The sequence below is a fragment of the Petaurus breviceps genome, unplaced genomic scaffold (assembly GCF_028583685.1).
Source record: "Petaurus breviceps papuanus isolate PSGF00001 unplaced genomic scaffold, PetGlider_PUasm1.0 90842, whole genome shotgun sequence".
NCBI lineage: Eukaryota > Metazoa > Chordata > Mammalia > Diprotodontia > Petauridae > Petaurus > Petaurus breviceps.
The window spans coordinates 9,068,688-9,087,722 of NW_027187358.1; the positions used below are offsets into that span (position 1 = coordinate 9,068,688).

General features: G+C 40.6%; 1 protein-coding gene across 1 annotated transcript in view; it reads left to right on the forward strand.

The window, feature by feature from the left end:
• The window catches only part of PRKCE (protein kinase C epsilon), a 657,089-nt gene that overhangs the window by 428,356 nt on the left and 209,698 nt on the right, over positions 1-19,035 (forward strand). The window contains exons 9-10 of the mRNA XM_069071624.1: positions 2,141-2,340; positions 4,741-4,914. Coding sequence (XP_068927725.1) covers positions 2,141-2,340; positions 4,741-4,914 — 374 coding nt within the window. The remainder of the gene's footprint in view (positions 1-2,140; positions 2,341-4,740; positions 4,915-19,035) is intronic.

Sequence of the window (19,035 nt, forward strand, 5' to 3'; positions counted from 1 at the left end):
AAGCCTCAGGGTATATTGGAAAGATGACAAGATTTAGAGTTAGAAGACTTGTGTTGAGGAAGCCACTCTGCTGCTTAAGATCTCTGGGGCCATCAGCAAGTTATTTCTGCTTGATAAATAAAGAGGTTGAGTTAGTGTTCTTAAGCTTTCCTTATGTCATGGATGACTTTGGCAGTCTAATAAAGCATGAGGATTCCGCAGAATAATGTTTCTAAATGCATAAAATAACGTACATAATATTAAAAAGAAAACTAATCATTTTGAAATACAGTTATCGAAATAAAAAAAATTTTATAAACCTGCAAGTTAAGAGCCCCTAGACCAGATAATTTCTAAGGTTCTTTCAACTCTAAATCTATGGTCCTATAAAAAAATTCACTTATGATCATTAGAGCATTTTTTGGGAAGAATACTGGGTAGGTAGGAGTTAGGAGATTTGGGTGTGAGGACTTGACTAATTTACTACATTACCTTTGACATATTACTTTGGTTCTGAGCTTCAGTTTCTTCATCTTTCAAGTGAAGATGTTGATACCTACCTTACATGGTTAACATGAAGATAGAGAGGAAAAATAAATGGGAGATCACCTTGAATAATAGAAAGCAATATTATATGTGCTTGTCATTGTTATAGAACATATGGAGGGCATTTTTCTGTGATCTCTGGAGGTGTTTTGAGGAAATAGCCCATTAACTTCATGACTGGTTATTCTAAATCAATGAAAGCTATTCAGACTTCAGTATTTAAAACTGGGCTTGTTGCATGGGTCCTCTGGGAGATTTTCTTTCTGTGACTTGCTTTTTGTATGACAATAAGCAGAAGTTAACCCAGATTCATTTGGAGATGAGAAGTTATGGATTCAAGGAGGGCAGTCACTTTGATGAGAGGCATTCTTTTGTCCCCGACACTATATACCAATGGTATCAGAAGCATCGTGGTTTAGTGGAAGAGCCTTGGATTTTAGTTAGAGGACCTGGGATTGAAGCCAGTCCAAGTCACTTAGAGCTGTGTAACCTTGGGAAAGTCACACCTTCCCTAGGCTTTGATTTCCTCATCTTTAAAATGGAGGAGCTGGACTAGATAACCTTTTAGGTTCCTTCTAGTTCTTATATGTTATGACCTATACTTGTAGAAGCAATTTCAAAGCTGAAATTCTGAGATATCTGTGCAGACACATCTTGATTCCTCCATTAGATTCTGTGATTTCCAAATCAGCAGGATAAATTCTAGGGCAAAACAAACAAACTAACCTACACACATTTGGACCTCCTGATGAAAAGTCACAGATCCTTTTACATGAGGGGTATCTTGTAAAAGCAAAACTGTATCTTGATCCCAAAGGGTTAATAATTCTATGTACCCCTTCCAGTAATCCTATTTATTCATAGACATATTTTGAAATCAGATTATGCTGAAGATGTCCATTTCAGCACAGTCTAGTGTGTGCCTTTGGTTAACAAGTAGCTAATGATAAAGCTTCTTCAAATATAAAAGGTCAAAAGATTAACTAGTGTTATCATGCACATATAATATACGTCAAATACCCTAAAAGAGAGAAAAAGACAATCTGTTCTTGCAAAATCTAAATGTGTAGAAGGATTCCTACCATGGGTGACATAATTTTCCATACATCCCTATGTACTGGGAGATGATTCTATTGTTAATCATAAGTCATTGCTCATCTTCCTAAGAAGTCCTTCTTGCTACATAGGTAATTGGGGCAAATCCAAGAACAAAACAAAACAAAGTCATTGAGATGAAACCTTTTTGAAAATAGGGGTATCAGCTGTGATTTGCTGTTCTTAGTAGCCATGGTCATTCTTTTCACTATTTTTAGGTCCTAGGCTAGGACCTGGCTTGTTATTGTGAGCATGTCACAAGGCTCTGAGGTCTAACCAGAGTCTCATCTTGTCTTCCTGAATAGGGCACTGGGCCAGGCCCTGTATGAAATGTGTTACTGTCTAGTGCTCCTGTGTGTTACGAGCCTAGGGTCTAAAGTAAATCAACAGTTCGAACACTTTGGGCCTATGACACTGTTTGAGGAGGGAGTGAGGAAGTTGAAAAGCTTGGACATTGGAAGGCCTAGGAGGCTGGTGGAGCTGTCTGCTTAATTCCATGATTTATCACCCTTGTTTTCAGAAATCAAAGAACTTGAAAACAACATTAGGAAGGCCTTGTCATTTGACAACCGAGGGGAGGAGCACCGGGCAGCGTCATCAACAGATGGTCAACTGGCCAGCCCTGGAGAGAATGGTGAAGTCCGGCAGAGCCAGACGAAGCGGATGGGCCTAGAAGAGTTCAACTTCATCAAGGTGTTAGGCAAAGGAAGCTTTGGCAAGGTGTGTGGTGTCGAGGCTTTCTGTGATTTGGTTTAACCAGGTGTTCAACTTAGCTGACAAACATTCATTAAGGACTGACTGTATTCAAGGCATAATTGCCTCATTTACACTCTCTAATGCTGGGTTGCCTTGGGCTCAAATAAGTCCTGTGAATTTTCTTTCCTATTATAGCCAGTTGGGTAACCTTAGTCATGTCATTTAAACATTTCCTAATCTGCAAAATGAGGAAATCAATACTTTACTTCTCCCTACCCAAAAAGTTTGTTTTGTATTTGTATTTTCTGTTTGTCTGTTTTAGTAATGGCTAAATGAGGTCAATGATATAAAAGCATTTTGGAAAGCTGAACTATACATACACACACATGCATGCAGACATTCATGCATACATACACATGCATATACACACATACACATAAATGTACACATACATATGTGTGTGGTTTGTTCATTTCTCCTTTTCTTCTTTCTCCTGTGTCTCCTCTTTTCTTTTTATTTTAATTTTTTTGCTTTTTTGGAGGGCAGTTGGGGTTAAGTGACTTGCCCAAGGTCACACGGCTAGCAAGTGTTAAGTGTCTGAGGTCCAATTTGAACTCAGGTCCTCCTGACTCCAGGGCTGGTGCTCTATTGGCTGTGCCACCTAGCTGCCCCTCCTCCTCCTTTCTTATGTGCTATTCGTCCTTCCTCCTTCTTCCTTTCACCAGAGGTCAGTATGAGGCCTTGCTTTAGATTCATTAAAAAGTCTTTGTAAATGTTCCCTGTGAACTTAATGATTTTCTCTTAAGTGAGCCTACCTGAACAAGCCCAGCCCCATGTCAGCCTCATGTTGTCCACATCAGAGAATATATATTGCCCATTTTTTCCCCTCTCTGCATGTTGGAGTCTGGCCTGAGTGCTGTGTGAAGCATGTTACAGGGTGAGGTCCCTATCCTTTATGAGCTTGTGGTCTAAAGTAAATCTAAAAATAGGCTGGTTTATAAGGGAAATATGGTTTGCCACTCACTTTCAGCACTTTTCTCTCCATGTGGCAGGAGTACTAATAACCCACAGGTCTCGGAGGTAGGAGAGGAAGGCTTCCCAGGTGTAGCATAGGTACTCTGGGGGGGGGGAGGGGTTAATGGAAAGATGTGAGCAAGAATCCCATAGGCATGTAGAAGGATTGCGATCTGCAGCCGGGGATGGATTACTCACATGGACGAGATCCATCCAAAAGCAATGGGTCCATCCAAAGCAATGAAGCAGTGTCCTCTGGCTTAGGCTCTCCCTGATCTTTTCATATTTGACACCTCCCAAGTGTGTGAACACAAGGATAGGTGATACAGATTCAGTATCCCATTTGCATAAGGCAATATATGGTAATTAGCAATCCTCATGATGGGCCTATATATAGAAAGATAATAATAATGCTCATTTTGGATGGGATAGAGAGCCTAAGAAATAGGTCAGGGTTTGGACTCCAACCCTTGACCTCCTCCATAACCCAACCTCTGGGTCTAATCTGGGGTCATTGTGTACCTCTCTGAACCAAGGATTGCACAGGGAGCTAATGGGAGCTGACCATTCAGAAATCTGAAGAGCAGAGACTCTGGAGGCTTTGGAGACAAGCAGGCTAGCCTTGGCAGATCAAGGGGAAACATGTTATGACAGGTCCAGGACACTTGAAAGCCCTCGAATGTAGGTCAGCTGGCTTTCTTGACACATGGCCCTGTTCCATGTCTCTCTGACCATCTCAAAGACAACGAATGCTCTAGGGTACTTGGGGCTATTTTTCCAGGTCCCTTACCTCCCTCTATCTGACCCTGAAATCTCAGGCAGGGCCAGGATGGGAGCCTTCACCTTACTAGATGGTAATTCTTGAAGTAGCTACATTCTTTAGACAGGTTAAAGAAGGCCTGGATCATAGCACTGAGACCAGGCTCAACTCCATGTAGTCACAGCTTTGCCAGAAATTGGACTTAATTTTCCTCATTCTAAGCATGTGAACACAAGGATAGGTGATACAGATTCAGTATCCCATTTGCATAAGGCAATATATGGTAATTAGCAATCCTCATGATGGGCCTATATATGGACTCCAACCCTAATGCTCACTAGCTGTTTGGCCATAGGCAAATCACTTAAACCTTTCTGAGCCTTCATTTTTCTCATCCGTCAAATGGAGAAAATAATCTTTGCGTTACCAGTCTTACCGGGCTGATGCGAAGAAAGTGTTTTGTAAACACTTTGGTGCTTCATCAATGTGAATTAGATAAATAAAATGAATGATTAGTTTTTGCACGTATGACAAAGTTTTGTCATTTACAAAGAAATAGTTCCTTAAGTCACTCAGCCTTGACCGAGGTGGGTTTTTCCTGGGTGTCTGGGTACAGGAATATCTAACATAAATATTTTGCGTGGTTTCAGGTCATGCTAGCGGAGCTCAAGGGCAAAGATGAAGTATACGCTGTGAAGGTCTTAAAGAAAGACGTCATCCTGCAGGATGATGATGTAGATTGCACCATGACGGAAAAGAGGATTCTAGCCCTTGCGCGAAAGCACCCCTACCTGACACAGCTCTACTGCTGCTTCCAGACCAAGGTAGGGCGGGCAGGTCAGCAGCCTGGGTGTCCGTCTCCTTGGAGGGGGTGAGACACCAGCGTGGGGAGTTTCAGGTGGAAAGGCATTTAAAATATCACTGTGTACTCTGTCTACAAAGAATTTATGAGCATGGTGGGTTTCTTCCTTTGAAAAACCAGTGTAATCTTGGACAGATTTTTTCCTTGAGAGCAGAGTTCATCCAATTAGCTGTGTGGGAAAGCTGGGATTCTGGCAGCAGCTCAGCTCTCTTGTGGTAGCACCGGGACATGCCATGTGGCCTAACTACTGGTTTAATGGAAGCTACACTGGGCTAGGATAAAGATGACCTAGGATCTAGTCCCAGCCCTGATGTTGGCTTACTTTGAGACCTTTATACCACAGTTTCTTCACTAGTCTGGAAAAGATTTCATTAAACCTACTCAACCGATTCTTCCCCATATAATGAAGAACAGATCATAGAAGTAAAAACATTTTATAAATTATAGTACTAATACATTATAATTGAAGAATTATTCAATGCTTTAACATGTTGGAGGCCAGCACCAGAAGATGGCAGTAAAGAAGCAAAGATATTATGGACTGATTGGCCATACAAGCTACAGTAGAAGATAAAAATTTTGGGCTCTTGGGACTTTTTTTCTATTCAGCTCAAGGGTGAGATTGAGATTTAGTAAATGGTGGGAAAAGTACTAAATTGGGAGTTGAGACATTTGGGTTCTAGTTCCTATTCTGCCACTAACTAGTAAACTATTTGTGTGAATTATGGCCAAATCCTTTAATCTCCCCAGTGATCATTTTCTTTGTCTGCAAAAGAATGGGGTGTATAGTTCATATTGATTGAGGCTCATCCTCCGTATATCTCTGGCGGTGGGAATGGATAAACGGAGTGCTTGGGAAATTGCTACCACCATGGCAGCAAGGACTTTGTCTAACTGTGTTATGGCTGTGGTTCCCAGGAGACCCAATGTGAAACTCGAAATTTGTTTTGAATATAGAATTATTTTGGATGTCTCTAGTTGTATTTATGAAAGAAAAGAAGCAAAACCAACATGGAGATTAAAGAACTTTCTTCTGTTCCCCTGTGTATCACACTTTCCTGCCTTATATTAACATCTGTGGTAGATTTCTACCAGTCCTTTCACAACCACCCCTCACCTTTCCAAAGTTATGGGAAACCATCTTTCCACCACCCATTTCATACCATCACTAAACTACAGAGTACAGATGGACTTCCCTTCATGTAAGACACACACAGTCCTGAGAAGTTGCAAGCAATAACATTCTTATAAAGTGAATCATTTTTTGAAATTCACTAAGCTAGCTTAAAGTATAAAGTAGATTAAAAGAACCCCATGATGAAAACCTTTATAAAGCAAATAATCACCATATAATTAATCCCTTTTTGAGTAAATATAAATTTTCTTATCATATCCATCAGTCAGCAATGGAATAGAAAGAACTAATGCACCAGATTTGGAGCCAGAGGAGACAGAGTGATATAGGAGAAGAGGAACAGGGTTTGGAATCAGAAGACCTAGGTTCCAACTTCATTTGTGCTGCTTACTGTCTGTTTGACCTTGGGCCGATCACTCACTCTCGCCATCCATTTCCTTTTTTGTAAATAGAAGGAGTTGGATTTGACAACTTCTAACTGCCTTTTAGCTGTAAGTCTTGTGATTCTGCTTACTGAATTCCTGCTTTTTGCCTAGCACTCTGGGATTCCAAGGAAAGAAGAAGATTAGGTCCTTTTCACTGAACTCATTGTCTAGGACAGAGGTGTCATACAACACTCTCCAGTGCCAGGTCTGAACCGGATTAAAATATAATTGGGAAATGTTAAAAAAAAAAAAAAAGAAAAATACAATGCAGCATAGGTAATGTTAACTTGTGGTTTTCTAAGTCAATAGGCTTCATTCAGGGATTTGAGTTCGACACCAGTAGTCTAAGGGACTGAGCGGATAAAAGCAGCATAAATGTCACGTAGGTGGCTCAATGGATAGAGCTCTGCACCTGGAGTCAGGAAGATTTGAGTTCAAATCCAGCTTTACACACTTACTAGCTGCCATACCCTGGGCAAGTCACTTAACCTCAGTTCCCTCATCTGTAAATTGGGGAAAATAATAGCACCTACCTCCCAGGGTTGTTGTGAGTATCAAAGGAGATAATAGTTGTAAAGCACTTAGCATAGTGCTTTATTTATTTATTTATATGTGATATACATTTTAGCTATTGTTGTTATTATTAATTATTGATGAATGGAATAGGTATGCCCAGGAGGAAGCTCTCCTGGACAGTCCATGAAATCTTTAGACAAGGTATGAAGTCCTGATAAGATCTTTGTTCTGTTACTGACTCAGGTTAGTTTGAACAACTGATTTTATACCCTTAGCTTTGGCCTTTGATAGGGAATTATTAAAAAAAAAGACTCAAGGGGGCTGAAAAGAGGCTCAATAGAAATGAGGGAGGGCCTATATGTAGTCTCAGATTCATTTCTATGGAGAGATACCTTTGTATCCATGGGCCCCTCTAGGGAACCATGCGACCCCAGGATTGACAGCAAACAGGGCCAGGAGGGGAGCAGTAAGGAGTTTCTGGGCCAAACCGGGATATGTAAGAATGTGAGCGAAGAGCAGGACAGTGGTAGTGGCAGAGAAGTTCCTGGGCCAAGCCAAAGATTGGGTTCAAGTCAGGACCTGTGGGAACCAGAAGAAAATGGTGAAGCACTGAGCCAGGATAAAAAATATATCTGAACTTGAGTCATATGGACTGTGCAGGTCTAGTGGCAGTGGTGAAGATAATGGGAGAGATTGACTACGGTCCTTAAGTGCTTACTGTTTGGGAGAGGGTTTTAAATATCCCTAGGTTAGTGTTTTAAGTCTGGAGAGATGCACAGGCCCACCTTACAGGATAGCCACTTGACCTTTCCTTGTGGGGCCTTTATTAGGGTAGTACTCTAAGTTGTTTGAGTTGGATAGGTCCTTGGGGAAGTTAGAGAGGGAGAGAGAGAGAAACAGAGACAGAGAGGAGAGAGACAGAGAGAGGAGAGACAGAGAGAGAAAGAGAGAGAGAGAGAGAGAGAGAGAGAGAGAGAGAGAGAGAGAGAGACAGAGAGACAGAGAGAGGAGAGAGAGACGAGGAGAGGAAGAGAGAGAGACAGACAGACAGACAGAGACAGAAAGAGACAGAGAGAGAGAGAGGAGAGAGAGAGGAGAGAGAGAGAAAGAGAGACAGAGAGAGAGGAGAGAGACAGAGAAACAGAGAGAGAGACAGGGAGAGAGACAGGGAGAGAGACAGAGAGAGGAGAGAGACAGAGACAGAGACAGAGAGGAGGGAGAGAGACAGAGACAGAGAAAGACAGAGAGGAGAGAGAGAGAGAGAGAGAGAGAGAGAGAGAGAGAGAAAGAGAGAGAGAGAGAGAGAGAGAATTGTCTTCACTGTTTATGTATGGGCTTAGGTACAAATCTTCGCATTTATTAGTCATGTGAAATAAATCCTATCCTGTAGTTGGTGTTCAGTTAGCCCATCTCTTGAATGGGAGCTTAGGGTCCTTTTCTTATTCTTGTACAACCCAGACAAGAGCCAGATTCTCATGTTCTCTCTTAGAGGGACCAAACATGAGCTATTTTTTTATAGTACCAAGAGCTACCTGGGTATGGGCAAGCATGAGTTGAATTGTGATATTCTGTGGGAAAATTCCAGGTGGGGGCTTAAGCTAGAGGTTTGTTGGTCCTGGAGGTGGACTGGATTTACCTATCTTCCTCTTATCTACATTTGTTTAAATCCTTCCCTTTCTCCTAGCAAAAGTACTAGTATTACCTTCAAAGGAAACTTCTCTTACCTGATAGCCTAATCAGGAAATTTAGAATTCTCTGACTGCAAATTATTTCTATAATTTAATAATTTAGGATTGTGCTAAATACCTTACCACCTTCTCTAACTTTATTGCAATATTTTGCCTTAACTTTCCTTTGGCTTTTATCCTCTCCTGCCTTATAGCATATTTATCTCTATATAGAAAGTATACACTAGATGGTAAGCTCCTTGAGGGCAGGAGCTGTGATATTTGTTCATTTTGAGGCCTGGCATAGTCCCTTCCACATAATAAGCACTGAGTAAATGTTTTTTTTTTAATTAAATGTTTGTTATTGTTCAGTCATTTCAATCATGTCCAATTCTTTGTAACCCCTTTTGGAGTTTCTTGGCAAAGGTACTGGAGTGGTTTGCCATTTCCTTCTCCAGTTCATTTGACAGATGAGGAAACAGAGGTAAACATAGCTAAATGACTAGCTCAGGGTCATGCAGCTAGTGTCTGAGGTTGGATCTGAACTCAAGTCTTCCTTACTCCAGGCCTGGCACTCTATGTGCCACCCAGCTGCTCTGACATTTACATTTATAAAAACGACATTTTCAAGGCATTCATTTTCAAATGTTTGAAGGACTGCCAAGAATTTGTAAGAGGGGGTTCATTTTTTCATTTGTTTATTTTAAATGTTGTTTTGTTCTAGAACTTAGCATAGCACTAGGGTAGCAGAAAGAACATCAGGCCTCGTATCAAAAGGCCTAGGATAGAATTCTGGTTCTACATAAGCACACTGCCTATGTGACTATAAGTATGTTATATCAATTCTCTGAACCTGTTTCCTTATTTGTAAAATGGGTATCGATAGTGAAATTTGCCTTACTAAGTGACCCTCACACAGGGTCATAAGGAACGCACATAAAAGTGGGGCTTTTGTTATTCTCACTATGAATACAAGTGAGGCAGATATTTAGTGAGAATTGAGAGGAGACCAGTGTAACAGTGAGTTACCTGTCACTGCAGGTTTCAAGGTGAAACTGGATACCTCCTTGGAGATATTGTAGAAGGATGAATTTGTGCCTCAGATCCTAGATAAGACTGAACCAGATGACGTCTAACTCCAAGACTGCTTTTCTGAGTATATAGAACCAAGGGTTCAATAGTATAGTTCAAATAGTTAATAATCCACAACCTCACACACAGAACAAGACATTTATTTTGGACTTGACCAATATGGGAATGTGTTTTGCTTGATTATGCATATTTGTTACAAGGTTTTGTTTTTGTTTTCTTTTTCCTAATAGGGATGGATTGGAAGGAGAGAAGATAAATTTTTGTTAGTTGAAAAAAATAAAATTTATTTTAAAAAACTTTAAAAAATACAAAAGGAGCTAAGAAAAAGGAGAGTCTAGGGTGGGGGCTGAGAGTTCAGTCAGGGAAGACTTTTTAAAGACGCTAGGCCTTGTGTAACTCCTTGAAGAATGAATGATATTTGTACAGACAAAGAAGATGGGGTGGGCAGACATTCTAAGATGAATGGGGTGGGGGAGGGAGGAGAAGAAGAAGACCTCATTCTCCTGGCTACACCTCACTTCTCTTGGGCTCACATTTCCTCTGCCAAGTATGTACCTTTCCCACCATGAACTTGGTTTTGACTTGGATACCGTCATCTCATTAAGGAAAGCAAACATTTACTTTCAATCCTATTAAGCTTTCTTTCACTCTTGTTTGTTTATCACATAGAAGGCAATAATCATGTTAAGTACAGATTTAATTATTTTAGAGGGATTATTTTTATTTAGAAATGTAGGAATAAATGTCACCTAGGAAAACATTCCTTTGAGATTTCCCCTCCCCATTGCATAAGTCTGAGTGCTGAGAAGAAGCTTTTGACTGTATTTGGTGAGACCAGCTCCCTGGCTAAGCTTCAAAGTGAGCAGGTGTGGGCGCCCTGTTCTTTGCTGCCCCAAGAGAGTCTTGGAGGTCAATTACATAAACCCATTGACATCGGCCTGGTCGACGGGTGTTAGGTTTCCTCCCTGCAGATCACCAGATGACCATGAAAAAGGGGGATCCGTTTGTGAGGAAGATTAGTTAGGCTCCAATCTCCCCTTAGGGTCTAGAAGAGGAGAAACCAAATGAAGTGTCACGAATTTTCCAGCGCTAATAGACATGGGCAACGATTGCAATGGCAATGAAAATCCAGTGAATGTGGGTTCCTGTGCTCTGTCTACATGTTGAGGATTAAGACCACAGAAAGAGATATAATTCCTGACCTCCAGGAGCTTAAAATCTATCTTTGGGAAGAAAGAACTAACACATATGTATCAAAGAGGAATAAAAGACAACATCTAATTGTGTCCAAATCAGCTAGTAAATTATTATTTAGTAAATGCCTACTAAGTGCTAGGCACTTTGTTGGATGCTGAGGATACAAAGAAAGTCCCTACATGTTCTGTAAAGGTTAGGCACTGGACCTGGGATGCCTGGTATCAGGAACTCCCAAATGAGGAATCTCTTCAATGAATGTTTGTTGGCACCTTCTTTGTAACTTGTGGTCTTAAGACTTGCCTCAGTCGATGAAAAGTTAGGGGACATGAGCACAGTCACAGAGCCATAGATTTATCAGAAGTGAGGGCTGAATTCAGGTTTTCCTAGTTCCCAGTTCAATCTTCTTCGTCCCAACTATCAAATGTACCCATATAAATATGTACAAAAGACAAGTACAAAAATGTACAATGATTTGGGGAAAAAAGGTTTCATATATACCAAATGTATGGTAAACACACACATACATGCTACACATATAGATATATATATAGTGTTGTATGTGTATATATGTATGTGTGTATATGAAAGATCCATATAGATAAATAGGGCCATATGTCTATGTTTTTCTCTCACTAATTTAATGTTATTTGTATGCCAGAGCTCAAGAAGGGGAGGGAGATAGATAAATCTCCCTCCCCTTCCTGAGTGTGTGTGTTAATGTGTATGTATACACACATATATACATGTGTAAATACATATAATGTGTGTATATAGATATGTAGATATGAGCATATAGATACACATACATATGTGTGTGAAGATGTATATATACACACATGCCTATGTATACATACACATATGCAAGTTGTTAATTTATATAGGTTATGTACATATCTCTATGTATCTCTACATATACATGTCTATACTCTCTGTCTGTACCTATATCTACATCTACATCTATATCTTCAGATCCCAGATGGGCCCTGAGCTGAGCCTTGTCAGTTCTGGGTAGGCCTAAGGGATTGGAGGCAACTGGAAATTGCCTCTAAAAAATTATCTCTCAACCTAATTTTAATCATTTATTGCAAGTTCTTTACCCAGTGAGATTTCTAAGAAGCAAACCATAGCAGGAGATAGAATCCCCACCTCTTTGCAGTTTCCCAGATCACTTTCCCCTAGAAGATTGTAAGGAGAGAGAAAACTGAGCACAATCAAGAAAAGGTAGGGAAGTCAGAAGAAGGAGATTCTACCCATAGAATCATCAAACCCTGAATAGCCGAGAGGGAATTGTGATGAACAACTGGACAAAACTTAAAAAAATGTCAACAATCATTGAGTTGGAGCGAGAAGAAAACTAGAGGTCATTGAGTCCACTTCCTCCTCCTCTCCCCCTTCTTTTACAGATGAGGAAACTGAGACCCAGAGAGGTCAAATGACCTGTCCCTACAGTAGTGGAGCTAATGTCCAGCCCCTTTGATCGCAGGTGCCTGCTGTTTCCTCTACACTGTGTTTCTTTGTGTTTTTATGTTCTCCCTGTTTCAGAATTTTTGAGCACCCCGTGTGTGCACCCAGGCTCAGTTCTTTGTGGGAAAGTAGGAATAATGATAAAAATAGGTAGTGTGGAAGAGAAATTATGACTTCAGTAAGGAGTTACTTGCTTGTCTCTTGGTTGCCTTTCCTTTATCTTCTTCCTGGGGGAAACAGATTATGGGTGTAGTGAGTTTGTTTTTGTTGTTGTAGGAAATTCAATTCTCAGACATATTTAGATTAATACACAGCTTGTGTCTTGGGACCCCATGGATAAAATCCCAACCAAATGGATCCCACAAAACTGGCCATAAATAAATATACACATGCTGGCTTAAAAAAAAACAACCTGTAATTGCAATTACAAAAGGATTTTGTTCCTAAATTATTGAGATTTTTTTTTTAGTGGGGGGGACAATTCCCTGGTAGGGTTATACAGTTAAATTCGCTAGGTCTAAGGACTCTGCAAGGAAATAGAGAATAAGTCCCCAGTGATTCTCCCTTGGAAAGCTTCCCTCACTGCCATGGGGGGAAACATCAAATGGAAAAATCCTTAAAAAGCAACAAGAAGGATGTTTTCAAATGAAGTTTCAATGATCTTCTCTGTTCTGTGCTGAAGGGGGAGGGTTGATGATGGGGGAAAATTGTAGTTTCAATGAACTCTAGTGTTTATTTTGACTGTTAGCTTTGAAGAACAGCAAATATGCTATCTATAAAAACACACACACACACACTCAACCATTCAGCTGTATTGATTTGGGGGAATTTTCATTTTAGTCTGTGTTTACATATTTTTGTTTTGAGAGATGAATATTTTAGGTTGGGTCCAAAAATCATACATCAAAGTCTACTTTGATGCCTCATTGAGGCATGGATGGGGTCCTGCCTTCTCAAATACAGTACCGGGGAATCAATAGTTTTGCTGGTTTCTACTAATTTGGGATGGCATTGCAGATGAATGAGCCCAGCATCAACCCACGTATCTTTCTTCCAAGGATCAGTCCAGCCAAGGCTGGCCACCAAGAGATGCATTTTCTTTTTAATCTACAATGACCCCTGAAGACTGTCTATGAAGATGTAAAGTGGATGTGAACTGCATGGGTTGATAGAAATAATGATTATAACAATACCTAGCATTTATATAATAGTTTAAGGTTTGCAAAGCATTTCACGTAAGTTATCTCATTTGAGCCTCACAACAACCCTGCAAAATAGTTGCCATTATTCTCCTCATTTTACAGATGGGGAAACTGAGGCACAGATAGGGTAAGTGATTCATAGAGCTAATGAGTGTCTGAGGCAAGATTTGAACTCAGGTCTTCCTGACTCCTATTCCAGCACTCTTACCTCTGGGCCACCTAACTTCCCATGTCATGAGAGAGTGACAATGCATTTACAAGTCTTCTTAAAAAATAAAAATAGACTGGGAATTCACTTAAGTTGGATTAAGGAAGGTTTCTCTTTCAGTTCAATTTAATACAATTTGGCAAGCATTTATTAAGTACTGACTGTGTATTTTACAACAGAAGCAAAAACACTCTGTCCTCAAAGAGCTGCCATTCTGCTGAAAGGAAGCAAGATGTATACAGATAAGTAAAAGTTAAATAAATACATGGTCTCTAAGTTTTACTGCAGTTTTAAACTGCCATGTAAATAGGAAATACATACTGAATAATTCCAGGGGGCAAGAGTGAAGCATTAATAACTGGGAAAATCACAAAAAGCCCTCTCACAGGAGGTGGTATTTGAACTAAGTTTCAAAGGGAGCCAATGATTTGAAGATATGAAGGTGAGGAGGGAGAGTTTCCAGGTATGGAGAATCATCAGTGCAAAAGCATGGTGGTAGGAGATTGATTGTTGTGTTTGGAGATCTACAAGTAGACCAGATTGACTGGTGGATAGAGTGGGCAGAGGAGGAATAATGTGAAATAAGTCTGGAAAGAAAATTTAGAAACAGATTGTGAAATGCTTTAGATGCCAAAAAGAAGTATTGCTGTTTAATAGCCTTTAAGGCTATTGGAAGTCACTGAAATTTCTTGAGCTGGACTGATATAGACCTATGCTTTAATTTGATAGTTGGGCGGAGGATTAGTAGAGGAAGTGAGAGATAGAGCCAGAGAGTCCAATTAGGGAGTATTGCAGTTGTCCAAGTAAATGGTAATAAAAGCCTGAATTAGTGGGGGATGGCCATGTGAATAGAGAGAAGGAAACTTCACAACATTCATAGAGAGAAAGCTATAGTAGAATAATTGGAAGGACAGAGGACTTGATTCAGGACTTGGCTTCAGATCTTAACTCTGCTACTTAGTACCTGTGGGACCCTAGTTGACTTTCTACAGATCTTTGTTTCCTTATCTGTAAAAATGTGATGGTTGGACTAGCTCAATCAATCAGTAAGCATTTTTTAAGTCCCTACTATGCTCCAGACACTATGCAAAGCATTAAAATTCTAAATCTTTTAAAAATTGGAGCTAGAATTAACTTTCAAGGGCTTGACCCCGGCTTGTTGTGTGTACTAATGTGTAGGTCAGTCAGTGACCTTGAAATCAAATCAAAGTTTCCAGATAGGCACATCTTCTGTCATTTTTAACAACTTTCAATGAAATTTGGTCCAGGTTAGAAGTTACAGAAACATTTGATTGTGCCTAGCCAGGTCTGAAGTTCATAGAATCGTTAAGAAAGGTGATTTCACCATGGAATGTTCATGACCAATCCGGGTCTGTGGATTCTGGATTTTGTACTTTGATAATGATGGGCTGAGAAGGGATCATCCCCATTTCATTTCCTCACCAGCTGCATTCCTTGGATGTGATTCCACCATCATTGTGCTGCTGGGTACTTTTTCTGACCTTGCCTCCTACCCCTTCAGCATCCTTTTGTGCTTTGTCTTTCCCCACTCGATTGTAAGCTCATTGAGGGCAAGAACTGTCTTTTTTTTAGTTGTACCCCTTAGTGCTTAGCACATCCCTGGCACTTAATAAATGTTTATTGAATTGGGAATAAAAAACTGTTTCAAGGCACTGATATCAAATCAGTCACTACAAATTAATTCAGGCTATTCACTGGAAGGTCAAATACTTTGTTAAATACTTTGGTCGAATGAGAAGATCGAACTCATTGGAAAAGACCCTGACGTTGGGAAAGATTGATGGCAAAAAGAAAAGGGTATGGCAGAGGATGAGATGGATGGTGCCATGGAAACAGTGCACGTGAACTTAGACTTCAGGAGACAGTGGAGGGTAGGAGGACCTGGCATGTTATGGTCCATGAAATCACGAAGAGTCAGATACCACTGACAACAATAACAAAAGCACCGAGAAGGGGACAGAACACTGTCCTCCAGGACCATCTGCTCTAGTTGAGGAGATAAAGCTTATATTCATGAGAAATCAATAAACAATGCAAGAAAATACATGAGAAATGCTTAGTCAGCAGTGAAGACAAGCAGTGCTAAGTATTCTTTAAGAATCAGGAGAGGTCAGTATAGGCTGTGGTCATTGACCCTGAAGTGAACCTTGAAAGATGGGAGAATGTAGACAATCCTGGGAGAATCCCTCCACCTTCTAAGCCTCAGTTTCCTCACCTATAAAATGAGGATAATAGCCTGCTTCACATGGTTGTGTCAGGATCAAATGAGATAACATGTAAGCGCTTTGCAAATCATAAAGTATTTTAGATACTGTTCTCCCACTCTCAATCTTATTCCTATAAGATTAGGTTATACGTAACTGGAAAAACTTTCCTTCCAAGTTCCATACATCATTGCTCCTAGGACAGATCTCTCATTCTCTGGCTCTGAGGATATGTCCTGCTGTTCTTAAGTATGCCCATAGACTTAATGGAAGCTGCCTCCTCCTCAGATTCTGGGGCTCAGCTGCTTCTTCTGTCCCCCACTTTGTCCCCACTGGGCCTCGTGTCTAAAGTTCCTGACAGATTGTTGTTCAGTCATTTCAGCTGTGTCTAATTCATCTTGACCCCATTTAAGGGTTTTCTTGGCGAAGATACTGGAGTGGTTTGCTGTGTCCTTCTCCAGCTCATTTTACAGATGAGGAAACCGAGATAACAGGGTTAAATAACTTGCTCAGGGGCACACAGCTAGAAAGAATCTGAGGCCGGTTTTGAACTCGTGAGGTTGAGCCTTCTTGACTCCAAGTCCAGGGCTCTATCCACTGCCCTACCAACTGCCCATTCCTGACAAATAGGGCTTGCTTTTTGCCATGACCAGTGGCTGGAACTCATTCCCACTTCTCCTTAGGGTCCCACAGCCTGTCTCAGACGAAGGTGTGAAGGTGGCATGAGTCATGACTCAGGTTCTAGCAGTCCGAAGTGGTAGAGTCATGTGGCTTGCCTTTTTATGAACAAAGCATCTCCTCCTGTTTAATTTTCCCTTTTTTGTGTAATGTAAACATTTGGAAATTATCTGACTGGCATTGGTATTTTGTAAGAAGTAGTTGAAATTCCCTCTGGCTTTATATATACAATTTTATATATTTGGATTTAGTGGGCATGTGTTTTATGGGGACTGGTTCTTCTAACCAAATACAAGCAAAAGACCAGTGGAATGGGAGTCAGGGAGACCCATGTTATGGTTTTCACTCTTCTGGAGGAGGAATCAATACTCCCATTTCATTAGTCTTTTGGGAGTCAAAAGTAGAACTCATGGGTCTCCTTAACTCCCATTCCACGGCCCATGGGAGTCAAAACTAGAACATAGGGCTCCTTAATTCCTAGGCTCATTCCTCCAATTCACCCCCCACCATCCTTCCCCACAAATCCTGGCATATCATTAGCATAGTACATTGAATTCTACTCTATACCCATAATTCACTTTGTATATGTATCTTTTATTTCCCCTGGATGACATTCACTTTATGTAAAAAAGCTAAATTCTTGGGGAGCTATACCAAATTTCTATTGAATTTTTGTCCATCAAATGTTAAGATGTCATTGGTTCTTTGCTTTTGTTCTTATAATTCCCTACTGATAGGGCCACGTTGGAGGCTGCCAACAACATAAGACAAGTTGCTTTGGGACATGAGGAAGGAGATGATGTCCCTGCAGTAGCCAACAAGCAGCAAGGTTCTAGAACATCCAGGGGGGGCAATTTTTGTGATATTTAGCTTTTTGATGGTGGAGAATGGGAAGAAAAGTAAGACACAATTCCAGCAATGGGCAGAAAGCAGAAGAAAACAGAGACCTGTTTAGTTCACTGTTTGCTGAGAGAAAATGTTTTGAGGTTCAGGGGATTTTATATCAGTCAGTCATTCATTCAACAAATCTTTAATGAGCAAATGCAAAGTCCCCAGAAATGTATTAGGTGCTGTGGAATATGAAAGATATGGCCCTCTGTTTGGAGAGGTAAGAACTACATAAGTAATGCCAACAGGAAGTACTAATGGAATCATACAAGAGAAAGAGATAAATCATTATGGGTGGATTTGGCCAAGGGGAACTTCATGGAGGAGGATGGGACTTGAGGGGGATTCTGAAGGGTAAAAAGTGTTATGATTAATAGGGGGGAGGAAAAAATGGCGTTTTAGAAAAGAAAACTAGCATGAGCAGAGATGGGAATGAAGATGGCTTTTTTTGGAATGGTTAAGTCAATGACTTTTCTACTGGGATATAACTTGTCTCAGTCATAATGTCTAAAGACTAACAAATGCCTATCAATTCCTTTGGACAAGAGAGGCTATAGCAAACAAAATAACAATAATCACTAATATTTATATAGAATTTTAATGTTTACAGAGTGCTTTATATATTATCATTTCCTCATAACTGCCCTGTGAGGAAGTTGCTATGATCATTATGCCCATTTTATAGATGAGGGAACAGACTAAGTGTTAGTAAAAGTCAGTAAGTATTAGTAACTGTTTGAGACAAGATTCAAGCTCAGGTCTTTGACTCCAAGTCCTGTATTTTATCCACTGTGCCACCTGCCTGCCCTAAGAACTGCGAAATTGTAGTGCTGTGTATAAATAATAACAAAATACCCAGTTTAAAAGGAAATAGAGATCAGCCCAAGATTGCAGAGTAGGAGGGAGCTGTACAGTCCCACTCCTGCTACAGCTATTCCCTAAAGACCTAGGAAATGCACAGGACCAAGTCTTGATTGGGAATTCAGGGAAATATCACAGTGAATTTATTTTTCCAGCCTAGCTACCCTTAGGGAGATAACAGATATCTTTTAACCAGGGGGTGAGCTTGAGCCAGCAAGGCACTACATATGGGGACAGAGTTGGGGCTGGAGGCTGTGTGCTAAGGCAAGAAGAGGTCCTGGATCCAGCACAGAAGGCCCCAGTGATGTTCAGGGAGCAGGAATAGGTCCTAAATTAATAGCGCTGTCATTTGTACTTGAGAGCCGGGTTCTGTATCCAGTGGGGAATTAGGAGAGCAGTGCTTAAGATCGACAGACTAGGGCAAAGAGTTGTCACAGCCTGAGGCTGTGTGCTTAGCAAGAAGTGGGAACAGAGGCAGCAGCGGCTCTATAGCTGTGACCCCTGGAACAAAGCAAGGGTCTCAGA